We start from the raw sequence: 17827 nt of genomic DNA, 5'->3' as shown, positions 1-17827 counted from the left end.
CCCAACGGGGTCCAAAATGGCTGACTGGTCTGCCCCAAATTGGTCAGATCAGCCTGTCCCAACCAACCCCACAGCTCCCCATAAATGGGGCCGTGGGATGCCTTTATGGGGCAGTGTGCTGGCCAACCTGGTTGGCCAGCCGACCAGCTTGCTTGCCCTCTATAAGGGCAGGGTGCTACCTCCTTCAGCCCCTCCTTTGCTGCACCTCCTGGCCACTAGGATGTCCTTCACCCCTGGTACTCATTTGGGGGTTTACAGATGCGGAGGTGACCTTTCCAACACAAAGAATGTGGTACATGTTATCTGGGTGATTTATGGTGCAAAGTGGCTGATGCTAAGGTTCAGATTCAACGTTTTACTGCTGTGGTGCAGCAACATGGATTGTCTTCCAGTGAGCAAACTAGAATTTCAAGCTGCTCTTAATTGTTCAAAGGAAATTGAGAAAATGGCAGCTTTGCTCTTGCCAAAAAGCCATGCAGGATACAGTTGTTCATCGAAATCTTTTTTAAAAAGCCTCCATACCTCCTGTAGAATGCATTCTCTGCATCGTATTTTGCGCCCAGATGATTCTTGGACAATAAATAATCGACAGCTTGATGAGGTGGTTCAGCATTATGTTGCAGATTTGTTTGCTGCCCCTCAGCCCTCTTCTTTGCTGAGCTTGTTGCTAGAGATGCTTTTCTTCGTCATGTCCATCCAATTCTCTCTTTTGAGGAGGCAGATCGCCATTCACAGATCATGAGCTCAAATGGGCATTAGCTAAAGTGGGATGTTAAAAATCCCTTGGTTGTGATGGCCTTACGGTGGAATTTTTTGCTGAATTTTGGGACCAACTGAGTCCTGTTCTTTTGCACATGATCAATGATGCTTGGCTTTTTGCTTCTTTACCCTCTTCTCGGAAGGAAGATCTGCTGCGTTTGGTTCCTAAGAAGCCGCTATGCAAGCATGTGTTGGATTGGAGGCCAATAACCTTGATGCCTGTGATATACAAGCTTATCTCTAACATGTTGGTAACACGTATCTCCCAGATATTATATAGAGGCTTGCACCACAGATTTGGCACTCCAAGGTTCCATTACACCAACAAGTCTTTTTATGGTGGAGAAAGAGATTAAAATAGATTTGGCACTCCAAGGTTCCATTACGCCAACAAGTCTTTTTATGGTGTGTTCTGTTAAGGGTTGTTCCGTCTAGACAGCTTTTATCATGCAGACGTATTGCTCTAGCTATCTGTCGTTGGTGTTTAGCTCCCAGGGAATCTGTATCTCATATCTCTTGGCATTGCCCTGAGACACAGAACTTCTTGGGCATCCTTTGGCACGGATTGAGATTGAGATTTTCTCAGGCTGCTTTTGGCAAGCTTTTCTGGTTGTTTGGGATCGGAGTTTGATTTGTTCTTAACCTGGGTTCGCTACTGGGCACTCTAGACTCTTTGGAAAGCTAGAAATCTCAGAGTCTTTGGTGATCCAGTTTTTTCTACTTTTGTTTTTCTAGTCGTTCTATGCAACAATCGCCCTTCGAAAGTTTGCAAACTCACTGCATAGATCAGGATGTATATTTGTCTTACATGGACATTTTCGCTTGAAAGCATTCAAAGTTTTCACTACAAAAAAAAGTGTGTGTGTATCATGCCCATAGGTGGAGGAACAAATTGAGGCTCATTTGGAATTCAAAACTTCCTCATCAGAAACATGTTTTCTTTTGGAGAGTAATTTGAGGAGTATTTCCTATTGGGCAGCTTTTGGCTTGTAGACATGTTGGCCCTTCTCACTGTCACAGATGTCCCGCGCTATGGGAATCTGTGAACCACATCTTCTGGCGTTGTCCTCACTCCAGAGATTTCTTATTCTTTCTGCAACGGTTGTTAGTGCTCCATTTTCTTGATGCTACTTTTGGAAGGCATTTTTGGATTTTCGGATGGTAGCCTGTCCAGGCCAGAGGCTATGAGCATTTCTTCTATTGGGTTTGCTTTTGGGCTCTCTAAACTATATGGAAGGAGCACAACCAGAGAGTTTGGAGACCCTCTCTTTCATAGTGTCTCTCTCTTTAGGGGCATTGTTTTTAGGCAATCTTGCGTTGATTGCTTGCGAGCCCATTGGATTGTTAGTACTCTCAATTCCTTTCCCCACCAAGGAGTACATATTTGTTGTATAATGACATTTTTTGATCTTGTAATTGCTTCCCCCTTCTTTTAAGGGGTTGCAAGTTGTAATACAACTCTAATTGGACTTCACCAAAAGAAAAATGTGTGTATCATGCTCATATCATTTGATTGTATGAGCATCTTTAGTAGATGTTTTTTTCTATTTCCGATCATCGTTGTATCGGTCTCTCTGGGATGCTCGTTCTCTTGGAGACCTTCCTTCGTCCTAGTAAGACGTGTTTTATTATTGCTTCTAGTTTTGAGTAGTAGCTCTATGCTTAGGACAGCATGAATCTACATTCTTCGAAATGAAATATCTTCTTTGTACATATGTATGTATGTATACACACACACACATATATATATGAATATATGTTTATATACATACCTACATATAGTCTCTCTCTCTCTCTCTCTCTCATGCGTGCCCGCACGCACACATGCAATGAATGCCCTAAGCAATGATGTGAGAGGGAAGGAAAGGGGGAGAAGTACAATGGGGAGAGAGTGAGAGAGAGAAGTGACACAAAGATGCGGGTGTGAAGTGATGAGCCACACTACAAACTCATAGGTTTTATTAGGATTAGGTTTTTTCACCCTATGACTGTCTTAAGACAGTCATAGGTGTCATATCTTTAATAAAGGGGTGGCAATGTGCCTTTACCCCAACAACCTCCCACCTAAAGGCCAATGTGCCTAAAGGGGAGAAAAGAATAAAAATTACAGCAATATACAGTTACTGTATACAAGACCATAAAATAATAATGGTCTCATCCTAATCCCATGATGTGGCGGCAATGTGCAAACTGCTCTGTAGGCAAGCTCTTAGTGAGCAAATCTGCAGGATTATCATCAGTATGCACCTTCACAAGCTCAAGTGGCTTGTCCTCCAGTACCTCCCTGATGAAATGATATTTCACATCTATGTGCTTGGTCTTTTGATGAAAGATCGGATTCTTTGCCAACATGATAGCACTCTGACTATCACAATGCAAAACTGGCATATCTCCTGTAATGCCCAAATCTCCCACCAGCCGAGTAAGCCATATTGCTTCCTTGCAAGCCTCAGTGGCTGCAACATATTCAGCTTCAGTAGTTGACAGTGCAATGCATTTCTGCAACCGAGACACCCATGATATAGCACCTCCTGCAAAAGTGAAAATATAACCGGTAGTAGACTTCCGGTTATCTGCATTCCCTGCATAGTCTGAATCTGTAAAACCATGCACCAATGCATTTTGCCTACCATAGCATATGCACAAGTCTTTGGTACCTTTGAGATACCTCAAGACACCTTTCACTGCTTCCCAGTGCCGCTTGCCTGGATTTGCCATATACCTGCTGATGACTCCCACCGCAAAAGCAATATCCGGACGAGTGGCAACCATGGCATACATCAAAGAACCAACTGCAGATGCATACGGAACCTTGGCCATTTCAGCCTTATCATCATCTGATCTGGGGCTATCCTTACTGCTGAGTTTTAAATGTGGAGGCAACGGGGTACTAATAGACTTCCCCCCCTCCATTTTAAACCTCTGCAGTACTTTGTCAATGTACTCCTTTTGTGACAGAAACAAAAGTCCCTTGGACCTGTCACGAGTAATCCGCATGCCAAGAATATGGTTTGCATCACCCAAGTCTTTCATGTCAAAAGACTTATGCAGTTGTTTCTTTAAAGCACTAATCTCAAGCTGAGATTTACTGGCAATCAGCATGTCATCCACATATAGAATGAGTAGCATCAAACTGCCATCCTTTGCCCGTTTAGTGTACAAGCAATGATCGGTCTTACACCTGTGATACCCTTGGGACTGCATGAAGGCATCAAACTTCTTGTACCATTCTCTTGGTGCCTGCTTGAGTCCATACAAGCTCCTCTTGAGCTTATACACAAGCTGCTCTTTCCCTTTAACAGCATATCCCTCCGGCTGACTCATATAGATCTCATCATGAAGATCTCCGTGAAGAAAAGCAGTCTTCACATCCATCTGACATAAATCCATGTCCTCATGAGCAACAAGAGCTAACACCGCTCTCAAAGTAGTCATCTTGACTACAGGAGAAAAGATCTCATCAAAGTCAATGCCCTTCTCCTGCTTAAATCCCTTGGCAACCAATCTGGCCTTATACCTCGGTAAAGCATTTGAATCCACTTTGACTTTGTAAACCCACTTGCATGGCAAAACCTTTCTGCCTGCAGGTAGCTGCACCAAGTCCCATGTATCATTTTGAAGTAGGGAGTCCATTTCTGACTGCATGGCTTTCTCCCACTTCTTTTTCTCTGTTCTTCCCTTAGCTTCCTTGAAGCTGGAAGGCTCACCACAATCTGTCAGCATAATAAAATCAGCCACATTATTGGCTCCTGGAATAAACCTGTCAGGAGGCCGTTGTACACGAGTGCTCCTCCTAACAAAATGTTCCGGATTAGGCTGCTGTCTAGCCTGTTCGTCATGCATGACGGGTGGCTGTACCACCATATCTGGCTGTTCTACAGCCCCATTTGCTGGCATATTCAGTGGTGCATCATTGGCAAGATTATCTGGCTGATTTTCAGCCCTCTTGAACAGGGTTATCTGCAGCAGCCTGCTGCTGCATATAAATGGGCATTCTTTGCTGTCCGACATCATCATAAATAACCCTCCTGTATTCCACAGGTTGCACGGGTTCTTTGTGTACACTATCCTCTTTAAAGATGACATCATTGCTGCGTATAATCTTCCGTTTAACGGGATCCCATAACCTGTACCCCATTTCACCTTCGTCACCATAACCCATAAAGATGCATCTGGAAGACTTTGGCTCCAGTTTGGTGCGCAGTTCTTTGCGTATATGAGCAAAGCACTCGCAGCCAAACACACGTAAGTGCTTATATGAAGGTGGCTTGCCAGACCACACCTCTTCTGGCACTTTCAACTCCAAAGCCTTGTTAGGAGACCTGTTGATTATGTGAACTGCTGTTTGCACGGCTTCTGCCCAAAAGCCATGGGGCAATGCAGCATAAGACAACATACATCGAACCTTCTCCTGAATAGTTCGATTCATCCGCTCACTTACACCATTTTGAGATGCATTATGAGGGGTTGTGAGTTCCTGTTTAATGCCCTTAGCTTCGCAAAACTGCACAAAAGCATGAGACACATACTCACCCCCATTATCGGATCTGAGGCAATTCAGCCTGCGACCTGTCCGATTCTCAACTTGAGTGACAAACTTCTTGAAAGCATCTAAGGCATCGCTCTTATGCTTCAAGAAATAGACCCACACTTTGCGTGTGGCATCATCAATAAAAGTAATGAAATACTTTGCACCCCCTAGTGATAACTGTGGCATCTCACACAAATCAGTGTGCACTAGATCAAGCGGTGCTCTATTTTTGGGAGTTCTCCTCTTATGAGGAGTCATAGAATGCTTGCCAAATATGCAATGATCACAAGTAGGCAAATCTGAAAATGAAAAAGACGGCATATAACCCAAACGTGACAGTTCTTGCATTCCTTTAACGGACATGTGTCCCAACCGGCTATGCCACAATGAAACCTTTGGCAGCTCGGTTATGGCAACAACATGATTACCTACACTGGAAACATAAAGAGGGTACAAGGTATCACTCTTAAAACCCTCAGCCACTACAACCTGGCCATCAGTAATCACCCATTTGGAATCCCCAAATGTGGTGTGGTAACCACTGTCATCCAACAAGCTAGTGCTAATCAGATTTTTCTTGATTTGCGGCACATGGCGAACACCATCAAGCATAAATATGCGTTTATCAGGGAATACTATCTGTATACTGCCAATCCCTGCAATCTGACATGCATAGTTGTTCCCAAGGTGAACAACTCCATGAACTCTTCCCTAATGTGTGCATAGTGAGGGCATATCATTACCATGTGTTCTTCTGTTTCAACCATACCTTGATCACATAGTTGGCATATTCTACTCTCCCTTGGCATCTTTTTCCATCCCCCTGTTTCTATTTGCAGCTGGTGTGATCGGGTGCGAAGTGAGGCTAAAGCCCTCCGTTTATGCACTGCTATAGGTGTACATATGTACTTCTGCGTTGTTGTCTCCCTTCCTGTATAAATTGACCAATATTCGGGGTTGATATATGTGCGATAGTACTCAAATTTATCTTTGTTTTCTGCTGTTTGCCATTTCCTGTGTAGTGCATTCAGCAGGTCATAATGAAAAGCCTCTTCATCAATCTCCTCTGAAGAGTAGTTTAAATACTCTTCTACTTCCCACTTCTTGAACCATTTTTTTAGGTCCTGTGCCCATCCGGATGTCAAAATCTTGCCCTTGTTTGTCTTTTGAAGCTTCTGACTTTCATTCCATGCTCTCTTTGGTAGCCTTTCATTATCCATGCACTTGACCTGTGTGATATATCTGAGTACTCTCTTCAGAGCATGTAGCTCTATGGGTATACATCCTGTCTCTAGGAGTAACAAAGAGTATGGTGTAGTAGCCTTGATGCCCAGGTGCCTCCTAATGAAAGACTTTTGCATTTTCTCTATCTCATTCCACGTTGATGGAGATATACTCCCACCCCATACCTCTACTCCGTAGAGTACTGTCTGTATCACATATGCCCCAAAGATCATATTTCGTACTTGCCACCTTCTCGTATTGCTATTGTTGCACTCATTTTCAAATTGGAAGTATTTTGCCCATCCTGCATCAAGTCTCTGTTGCACACAGCTGTTCCATCTATTATTGGCGGGGATTTCAATACCCAAGTATTTGAATGAGTACCTGTGTAGGAAGTAAACCACTCCCTATGAGGAGTAACATGAAAAGAAGCACCTGAATCCAAGAGCCAGGTGTGCATGTCATGGCCATCAATAACCAAAGTATGTGCAATTACAGCAGAAGAGCATAGAACATCATGTTTGTCACTGTCACTGTCCTCTGCTGCAACATTCACTGCATCCAAGTCATCTACCTTGGCCTTGCCTTTGCCTTTGCTTCCACTGCCTGCATCCTTTGCCTCAGCCTTCTTGGCTTTCTGATCCCGTATAAACTTGAAGCACTTAGACTTCACATGTCCCTTCTTGCCACAATAAAAGCATTCAATATCCTTTTTGCCACGGGACTGACTGCGGGATTTGGACTTACTAGCAGATCTCCCCTTCTGCTGAGTCCTGCCTCTTTCCTGTACCTACAAAGCATTTGAAGACTTGCTGCCCGCATTATTCTTCTTGCTCATCTCCTCCATGAGGAGAGAGCTCTCTACATCAGCATATATAAGAGTGACATTTGAATTAGACAGGGTGGTCTTGAAAGTGTCCCAACTCTCAGGGAGTGTACACAACGAGAAAGTAGCCTTGAACTCCTTATCAAGGTTCAACCCCTGTGCAATCAGCTGTGTAAAGATGGCATTGAACTCACTCAAGTGTGAGGTCATAGCTGTACCTTCCTTCATGCGAAGATCAACCAGCTTCTTCAACCAATACACCTTACTGGCTGAACTCTTTTGGGCATACAACTCTGCTAGCCTCTGCCATACGCCATAAGAGGTCTTTTCAGCCTGAACATTATACACAAGAGAATCACTGAGAGTAAGCATGATAGCAGCCCTCGCGGACAGATCTAGCTCCTCCCACTCATCATCTGACATCCCAGATGGCTTGACACCCTTCACCCTTATGGGCTTAGAAATCTTCTTAAGCAGAAGTACATTCAAACACTGTTCTGCCCATAATGCATAATTGTGTGCCCCTTCCAATTTCTTTATGTTCAGAATTGATGATTCACTTCCCCCTGATGCCATATCAGATAAGGAAAGTACCTGACTCTCTGTAAGTCAAAAAAGACTGAATAAAATTCTGATTTCTCAGAAAAAACCTGCTCTATCAAGAGCCAGGAGCACTCACAATAGTGCTGTTTTTACTGTCAAAAAATCTGCAACAAAACAGAAAAAATTTCCCTCCAGTTACTGTACCTCCTGACACACTGTACCGTGCTCAAATAGGCATAAAACAGTAATTTCAGAATGCTGCAGCTGTTCCACAAGTGCTTTAACAGTGCATCATCAGCTGACGAAGCACCAAAACCCTGCTGTCCTGATCACTTCTCCCACCTCAGATGAGGTATTGCACTGATTTTATATGCATAAACCACTTGTCATACACTGTTTTGTTCACTGAAAAAGAGGCTCCAGACACTTCAGCCTGTCACAAATCTGCAACAGAAAATGAGACAAATCCCAAGCAATCACCCTTCTGCCAAGGGGATAAAAGGCATCTGAAGGTCTCAAACAGTAACCCAAGTGCTCTCAAGCAAAATCTGGGCAAAAGCCCTTTGATTTGACACCTGTACCAAGTGAAAAAAAAACACCTCAACACTGAGGTAGCATGCAAAATGCAGCGCTTTCCTGGCACTTTCACCTGACAATGCAATGCATAAACAGCCCTGTGTACACAATAACAACACAGATCCCAACGTACAAACACTGAAGAGAAAATCTTTTGAGCACTGTCAACTATGGACAGTTAGGGACCGAGTAAACTGGATCCGCCCTGGCCAAGCGTTGCTCAACTGAGATTTTCCAAGGTGTCGTACACAAAATGTGACCTGTAGAAATGTCACTGAATACACTGCGGAAACAAGACCAATGTGGGCTCCCTGGCTCCACACTGCCTCAAGGCATACACTGCATAAGCTTCCAGGCAAAGCCCTTTAAAAATGTCACCCAAAAGCTGAGATTTGCACTCAGCAAAAGCATAAAAGTCCTCTGCAAAATCAAGGCATTACCTTCCCGAAACAAGATAACTGTGCAACCACCACACACTGTGGTACTAGTCACCTCAAGCACGAGGGACAAGAGTGTACTTGCTGTACCTCAAAAAACACAGTTTGAAGAACTGAATAGCCGGGAATGCTCTCTCTTTTCCTTCTTTCCCCAAAGAAAAGGTGCTGTACTTGTGTACTGGTAGCACTGTACCTGCTGTACCTGTGTACTTGTGCAGGGTACGAAATCCCAGAACAGAGAGAAAAAAAAATTTCTGAAATGCTCTTCCCTGACGCAGCTCCTTGACGAAAAAGTTCCTGACGCAGCTCCCTGTACGTACGGCAGCGTCCGTACAGTATGGACGCCTGTACGGTGTCCGTACGGCGGTACGGACGGCCGTACGTCCGTACACGCGTGCCTGCTCTGCCTGCGCGCCGCCCTGTTCAAGGCCCTGAGGCTGCGTAGGTGCGCTCCGGTGCTGCACACAGCTAGCTGCTGCTGTTGCAGCTGCTGGCGCTGTTCCGCGCCGCCCTGCCCTGACGCAGGCTGCTAGCGTTGTTCCGCGCCGCCCCGCTGCAGCCCGTGCTGCTGCCCTCGCTATCCCGCTGTAGCCCGAGCTGCCTGCGCAATGCCAAGGGCACAAGTCCCGAGGGGGTAGAGGGAGAGGTAGGCAGGGGTAGGGAGGGAGTGAGGCTGGCTCTGATACCAGTTGAGAGGGAAGGAAAGGGGGAGAAGTACAATGGGGAGAGAGTGAGAGAGAGAAGTGACACAAAGATGCGGGTGTGAAGTGATGAGCCACACCACAAACTCATAGGTTTTATTAGGATTAGGTTTTTTTACCCTATGACTGTCTTAAGACAGTCATAGGTGTCATATCTTTAATAAAGGGGTGGCAATGTGCCTTTACCCCAACATGATGAAAATGGCCTGAACCTCTTGTGGGTGAAAGAGATCAGAATAAGGTCAATTAGACCATGATCGTATTTATTTTTACCAACATAGCTGCCTGGTATGAAAATTTCAATACTTTTGTTTCGAATCAGACCCCTAAATTTTGAAATAGGCTCATCTGCTTGGATATGAGTTGACATTCTTGTCTTTGCACGAAACGCCCAGTTTTCGTCTCCCTTCAGACTTTCATGGATTGTCTATTTTGTCATATGCTTCAGACTGGGTATCTAAGACCTCTTGTACAGTATTCTGTGTATTCTGAAGACGCTTCATAACAAATTTATTTGGCATGCGTGCACATGCACCTGTGGATCCTTGTACATGCGTTGAATGTGAATTATTGGTTATGCAGGTCATTGATCTTCAAAATCAATTGAAAATCCGAACAGATGAGTTACGTTCAGCACAAGGGACAGTAAAAAAGCTAACAAATGAAAAGCAACTACTTGATCAGAAGTTTGGCCGGGCTGAATCGAAGAAGCTGAATGAGGTATATGGTTCATCTCTGAGGGATGCGTGAATTTCGACATTGCTAACTAGATTACGCAAAGTATTTTCAAGAATTTAAAGAGGGCTGAATATGTTCTCTGCAGACTCAGAATTTAGAAAGGAAGTTTGCACAAGAGCGTGACTCTCTTAGATCAAGGATAGCGGAATTAGAGAAGAAGTTGACAGAGCAGACACAGGAATTCAGTGTAGCGGAGTCTCTGCTTGCTCTTCGCACCTCAGAACTGGAGGCATTGCAGGGAAGCCTGAAGGAGCTTGAAGAGCTAAGAGAGATGAAAGAGGTGGAGTCCTTTGGTTCTCATATGTCAGTCAATTTTGGTTGGTGGTTGTCCCAATGCTTTTCTCAAAAAAGCCTTGCTTGTCCAATCGCAGAACCCTGTAAGGTCTCATTGACCATCTAGGGACTCTAAGAGTGTATTGTCCCTCATGTGACAGGATATTGACAGGAAAAATGCTCAAACTGCTTCAATCTTGAAAAAGCAAGCAGAGCAGTTGGTTGAGCTTGAAGCACTATACAAAGAGGAGCAAGTTCTTAGAAAACGCTATTTTAATATGATGGAAGGTAGATTGGTGTGATGTTTTCTTTGTTTCTTTTCTTGTGCGCACATATATTTCGTTGCTATGTTGAACTTGATTTTCATGAAACTTTGTCTATCATGGCACTTTCTATAATCTTGTCTAGTGTGTGCTATGGTTAGTCAAGGCTAGGACATTTTGATAAATGTAACAAGCCTGAATTTTTCAGATATGAAAGGGAAAATCAGAGTCTATGCTCGTTGGAGACCGCTTAGTGAGAAGGAGAGACTGGAGGGACAAAAAGTGGTATTGACCTCTTCTGATGAGTTCACTTTGGAGCACCCTTGGAAAGATGACAAACCAAAGCAGCACCAGTTTGATCACATTTTTGATGGTGATGCCACCCAGGAACAGATATTTGAGAACACAAAGGTGTATCTTAAACTTTTTTATTTACTCGCAATGGGATTAGCAACGTTTGAATTCCATATTCTCTGTTTTGTTTGGTTAGGGTGTTTGGCTTGGGGAAATGCTGCTGAAAAAGGGATTTAATTTGTGGGGAGATTTTGATTTTTTCAAGCATAGACTTTACAAGTGTCTAATAAGATCATTTATGGAATTGCTGCAGTATCTGGTACAGTCAGCGGTGGATGGGTACAATGTGTGTATATTTGCTTATGGGCAGACTGGATCTGGTAAAACCTTTACAATATATGGTTCAGAGGGTAATCTTGGTCTCACTCCTAGAGCAACTGAAGAACTCTTCAAGATATTAAAGAGAGATAGCAACAAGTTTTCTTTTACACTTAAGGTGAGCTCCGCACAAAAGTACTGGTTCAGGAGCACGGCTGTCAGAAGGAAATGATTGGTGTTACTTTTCAACATGTCAGCTTTCTGATGTATGTTTGTGGATATGACACAGGCATACATGGTAGAACTTTATCAGGATACCCTGGTCGATTTATTGTTGCCAAAGCATGGAAAGAGGCAGAAACTTGAAGTGAAGAAAGACTCAAAGGTATAATTAAACATCAAGTTGAGAATACAAACTTTTAAAGGTTTGGTGGCAGTACTCTGGCCTATTATAAGGAACAAAAACTTGACATTAAATAGATTACTTTAATGGTCTAGGTTTTTCTTATAGAAAATGAAAAAAGAACTTAAGTTGTTTAGTGATCAAACATGTTTATGAGCATGAGTGCAGGCTATTTGAAAATTGTTTCTCTTATATCGTCTAGTTGAACAAAGATTCAAGTCAGATTTAATCCAGTAAAGATGTTGGTAATGTGTTTCTGTGGGGTCGTGATACAGTGGTTTATCTGCTCAGCTGACAAGTTCTCTTTACCGCCTGCCTTGAATGTTTGGAAGTGCATCAGGGATGATAGGATCTTCACAATGCAGTAGCTTTCAATTGTTAAGCTGCTTGATGATATTTTGCACTGAGATGCCTCACTGTGTTGATCAAATTTCCATTTGCACAAAAGTTTCTACAGCGCTCTTGGTCATCAAAGTCTTGTGTTTTAGAAGAATTCGTACTTATTTGTTTTGTTGTACAGGGTTTAGTTGTTGTAGAGAATGCTACAGTTCTATCAATATCCACAAGAGAGGAGCTGGAAGCAGTTGTCGCTAAAGGTCTGGAGAAACGGCATACATCTGGAACACAGATGAATGCAGAAAGTTCAAGATCCCACCTTATACTTTCAGTTGTTATTGAGAGCACCAATCTCCAAACACAAGTGCAAGTGAAGGGGAAGGTGACTTCTTGCTCGTATTGTGCTTATCATGATAGACTCGTAATTTAGAAATAATCTGGTACTTTTCAGTACACTTTAATAGAGATGCATTTTTATCATATCATGTGCAGATTTATGGAATGTGTTTCTGTTTGATGCCAGCTGAGCTTTGTTGATTTGGCTGGATCTGAGAGGATAAAAAAGTCGGGATCAACTGGGGAGCAGCTAAAAGAGGCTCAGAGCATAAACAAATCCTTGTCTGCACTAGGCGATGTCATCAGTGCACTGTCCACAGAGACGCAACATATTCCATACCGAAACCACAAGTTGACAATGCTTATGAGTGACTCTCTTGGTGGCAATGCAAAGACACTAATGATCGTCAATATATCTCCAGCTGACTTAAATCTTGATGAAACTCATAATTCACTCAGGTAAGAGAACTCTCTGGAAAATTGAAATGTAAGAAGCTATAGGAAGACTGTAAATGGCATAATTTTTTATGATATTGCTGAGGATGTGTATCTGGCTTACTCCAACCTTTGAAGAAAAAGAGCATTATCTTTGTGATGGTATGAATGTGGCTTACTTAATCCCTCTTGGCTTACTAGTCAAGCTTCATATGAGGGGATTGTAAGGGTCAACTGCCAATTATGCTAGTACAAAAACTGCCCTGATTGTTAGGGATGCATGATATGTCAGGTAGGGTTCAGGTACGAGCATATGAATGGCATACCATTGATAAGTTTTGTAAGAGGGCTGCTGTAAAGGTCAACCGCTACTTATGCTATGCTAGTAAATGAAATCTGTCCTGGTTATTAGGGAATACATGATATGCCAGGTGGTTGGTACTAGAGTATAGCATACCAAGGGCCAACCATGACCAACATTCTAACAGTAACTCTTTGAAATCAGTTGCTGGGATGTCTGCATCTTCCATGCCTTGTCCAAGAGGCTATGATTTGTGATATAATTCTACCCCCCGTGTCCACAACTTACGAGACACAACTGATAGGCCCAACTTGAAGACCTGCTACAAATATTCTTTCATTGCCATAATGAAGATGGTTTAAGTGCTAGCAAGTGCAACTTGATGTGAGTGACATGTAACTGGACCACTACTCAGGGTGTCTACAATGGCAGTCATGCAGTATGACTACAATGGCAGTCATGCACTTCAAGAGGGGATTCTTGTATTTTCTTAGATCTTAGACTTTCTCAATCTACCATAGGATTAGAGGTTGATATATACGATAAACGTGAACAACCTGAATATAGTGGTTTACACATTATAAAAATGCCTCACATTGACTCGATCATTTCTGATTTGGCAAAATATGGAGTCATTTCTTCCCAATTCCATAGATTTTCCCGCCTTTGTACAACTAAGGAGGCTTTTATCACTCAATGTAGTAATTTGATCACTTTACTATTACACAAGAGGTATAATCCAAGGAAAATAATGAAAAAAGTTCGCACATTCTTAGATATGAAGTCTTTTTTCTATGGTGTTTCGGCCTTAGGCTTGTTTAGAATGATTGAACGTAAGCTGAAAACAAAAAGCGGGGAGCTGAATAGCCCGTTTTTCTTTTAGTTTCTAAAGAGAGTTTGTTTGAGTATACTTGTGCTTTCTAAGTTCGAAATTTATTTTTGCCTCTTTGCAGAAACGAGACATAAGTGTAAAGTGCCATTTAACTTTTTATGTTTTAAATAAGAGAGAGAGAGAGAGAGAGAGAGAGAGAGAGAGAGAGAGTTTCTAGTTTTTTGGAAGTTTTTGTTTCTTGACTTGCTTGTTTATTTTTGCTTAAGTCACCTGCTTCGTTTCTTCTTTATTTCTTGTTTTCATTCTCTATTGTTTATTTGACGTATTTTAGTAAGCACTGGGTTTGCCCAAGAGACTCCGCGGGTCTTTAGAAACCCAGTATAGCTGCTTATGCTTGGGCACTGATGACGACATAAGTGTTGCTTTGCTTGCTTAGTATGTCTTCCTTTTGCTTTTCACAAAAGTTTTTGTTTACCTCTTTTTTCTTCTCTTTCATTTTCTCTCTTTTTTTTTTTTTTTTTTCCTTTGTAGATTTTTGATCTTTAGAACAACAAAATTTCTAAATTTGTATGATTGGACTTATTCTAGTCTTACAAAGGTATATTTTCTTCAAAGTATTCATTGGAGTAGAGGGTCATTAGATGGGGGCTTATCTAGCTTCTGTAGGGGGTTGGTCGACCTCTCAAGGTTAAGAGCGTAGACAATATGCTACAAAGGCACTTTATCTTGACATATTGTTTGCACACTAAGCTTGATAGATTCTAAGAAATTCTTTCAGATGTGCATTTGCCAGTTGTTGAAATGAACTTTTTTTCTTGCAGAAAAGTTAAAAGGCCCATGATTTGGAAAGCAAGATTCTATGATTCATATTACTGTTCATTGCACCACATATTTCTAAGGATGTTTTAAGCGATTCAAGGTTTTATTTTAACGTAGTCATCTTTTGGTTCTCATTGCCATGTCCCAGCTATGCAACAAGAGTGCGCTCAATTATAAATGATGCGAGTAAAAACACTGCTTCAAAGGAGGTAATCCGCTTAAAGAAGCTAGTTGGTTACTGGAAGGAGCAAGCTGGCAAAAGACCAGACGAAGAGGAGCTTGAAGAGATTACAGAGGAAAGGCGCGTAAAAGAAAAAGGTCCTGGCAGATGATAACCGTTCAAATTGAGTATTCTTCCTGGAATAGGCAGTGGAAAAATGTCTCTGCACTCGGCTTTTAGTTGTCAAGGTCATCTTGCTGAGGCTTAAGTTTTGAAGCGAAAGGTTCCTGCTTATGGCTGATTTATTGTATGAATATGACCATGTCTCCGTCTAGTTCTCTGCTCAATTTCAATTTCAACATATTATCAAATTTAACCCTTGTCATTCAAACGGTTCGAGGACCATAACATAGTTAGTGTAATATTTTTGGCAATGTTGCAGTACAAGGGTATGAAAACTTGTCATTGCCTATAGGGCTTGCTCCCACCCTCTTGTAACAAAAAATGTTTGTTCATAAGTTATTTTCAACCTATACACAACCCTTTTTCTTCGTTAAAAAGGTAGGATTCAAGAACATACTTCACTATTGTTACTAGAGATCCTTGCATCACTATTGGATAAGATTGACAAATATTGAAGGATTGAGATGTGCTTCTTATTTTAGTCAATTTTACACAAATTAGGTATGCAAATATGGTTATTGTATCTGACTAAACTGTTTTGTTTAATGATTTGTAAGAAGTGTCAACAAATTGGAAGCATAGTAGAGAAGCTACGGGTATCTCTTATAATCGATGCATTTCAAGTTGAAATTTAGTTGTAAGTGTAGAGGGAAAATTGGCAATAAACCCAAATATAACTTCCATGGGACTCATGTTTGGTGTCATGGATGAGCTTTGATAAACAAAACAAATGGGATAAATCATGATGTTCTGGCTTCCAATAAGAACCTCAAAGATTGGCTTAGTATTTTAAATATGGTGTCACCAAGTGTTAAACTGGGTAAGAGAATCTCTTTTGAATCACAATTCATCAAAGCACTCTTGCCCTTGCTGCCTACCACTTCTTGACATATGCACGCAAATGTCAATACATGCACATGCACATGCACATGCACAAGCATATGTGGTCCCATGTCCACATGTATGGAAGCATGTGGCTAATACTCTATTTCACCAATGACTACATTGTGCTTAGACATGCTTGCGCTTGCACACGTTTGCATACACACACGACCTCCACATCCATGCTCATATATCTTAGTACATATTTGCAGCCATGCGCATAGTTGCACATGCACATATTCATAGGAACGAGTGTGTACATAGATAACATGTATGCTCGTTCATACTATCTTCTCACTTGTTCCCTTGTTTATAAATTGCACTTTGCATGCAAGGGCCTATACTTAAATAGGACTTAATTACACTTGCATGTGCTCGTGAGCAGCAATGCATGCACATGCAACATGCAAATGCTCGCTTGTTGGTGCATGTGTGCATGGGTGTGCTCACACTTGCACATATATGCACTCATGCATGTGTAAATGCATACATGTGGGCACACATGCACACAATCGCTCACATGTGTACATTCGTAGATATTGACATGCATACATGTGGACATACTCAAATATTCCTAGGTGGCAAGGAAAATTTGAGTCTCATATTTAACACGAGGAACATTCTTAATTGGGAATGATTTGTTCCATGATGTATTGCAAATGATACAAGCTCACTTAAAAAAGAATTACTCTCATTAAGTGGAACGCTTGATTTGTCTACAGATGGGATAAAGGGTACATCACATTTTTATATGATCGAGATTTAGGTCTATTAATAAGAGGCATTGGATAGTGTTGTAGCTCAAGTCCTCATTATTGTCAAAATATGGTTGTCTTGAGGTCTCATAATTGCATCGAGAGAATATTTTGAAATAATAGACATAATGCGATCCCTTTACCCTAAAATTCGATTTGGTTATAGGTGTGTACTTATCTTATGTGATTAATTTACGTGAATGTGTTAAGGGAATCTCAAATGCAACATTCAAAGATGTATATTTGCAGAGAAGGCCTAAAGCAATTATCTAAAAGATATGTTTAAATGTTTTAAATGCATTCTTTTTCACATGTGTTATTCGGGTTTACGTAAAACCCCTTGTGCTTTAAACTCCATAAACCTATTTGGACCTTGGAGTTTGAAAGAGAAACATGATAAAAAGGATTCAAGGTGTTTTTAGTTAGGTTCAAATTATGAATGATATGACACGTCAGATCCTGATTACCACAATATGTCATGCCACTTTGGACCATCTCTAGTTCTTTTGTATTGCATTTCGTGCTAAAAATGTGTTTCGAGCTTGCATAGTTATGAGTGTTTCGGAGAGGTAGAATGATCAAATTGATTCAATGAATTGGGTCTAAATTTTGCAACTTGTTTTACCTTAGCAATCCAAGCAACAATCATTTCTATGCCATGAGGGGCACCCCAACTCTTTCATATAAAGACTTTGAATTTTTAGCTTAGGGTTCCAAAGAAAGGGAATGTTTTCAAAGAGGGTTCATTGAGGTTTTCAAGATATCATTGCCTCTTTGACCATTTTCATGTAAAAATGATGAGGTGCCTACATAATTGTAGTAGGCACTCAAACCAATGTGGTTCACATTGTCTCCAACCACCACATGTCATTTAATTCTAGGTAACGTAAATCATTTTACCA

At 41.6% G+C, this 17827-nt stretch overlaps 1 protein-coding gene across 1 annotated transcript in view; it reads left to right on the top strand.

Moving 5' to 3' along the window:
• Window positions 1–15704, top strand: part of LOC147882232 (kinesin-like protein KIN-14I) — a 47213-nt gene extending 31509 nt beyond the window's left edge. The window contains exons 15-23 of the mRNA XM_087401298.1: window positions 10180–10317; window positions 10421–10615; window positions 10770–10896; window positions 11080–11282; window positions 11479–11661; window positions 11773–11868; window positions 12407–12604; window positions 12746–13017; window positions 15094–15704. Of these exons, the coding sequence (XP_087257424.1) occupies window positions 10180–10317; window positions 10421–10615; window positions 10770–10896; window positions 11080–11282; window positions 11479–11661; window positions 11773–11868; window positions 12407–12604; window positions 12746–13017; window positions 15094–15277 (1596 nt within the window). The 3' untranslated portion in view covers window positions 15278–15704. The remainder of the gene's footprint in view (window positions 1–10179; window positions 10318–10420; window positions 10616–10769; window positions 10897–11079; window positions 11283–11478; window positions 11662–11772; window positions 11869–12406; window positions 12605–12745; window positions 13018–15093) is intronic.
• The last annotated feature ends 2123 nt before the right edge of the window (window positions 15705–17827 follow it).

Source organism: Dipteris shenzhenensis, chromosome 30, assembly GCF_047967505.1.
Source record: "Dipteris shenzhenensis isolate YYH24624 ecotype China chromosome 30, Dip_SZ_1.0, whole genome shotgun sequence".
NCBI lineage: Eukaryota > Viridiplantae > Streptophyta > Polypodiopsida > Gleicheniales > Dipteridaceae > Dipteris > Dipteris shenzhenensis.
Note: the sequence above shows the minus strand (reverse complement) of the source record. Positions and strands in the feature narration are given on the sequence as shown.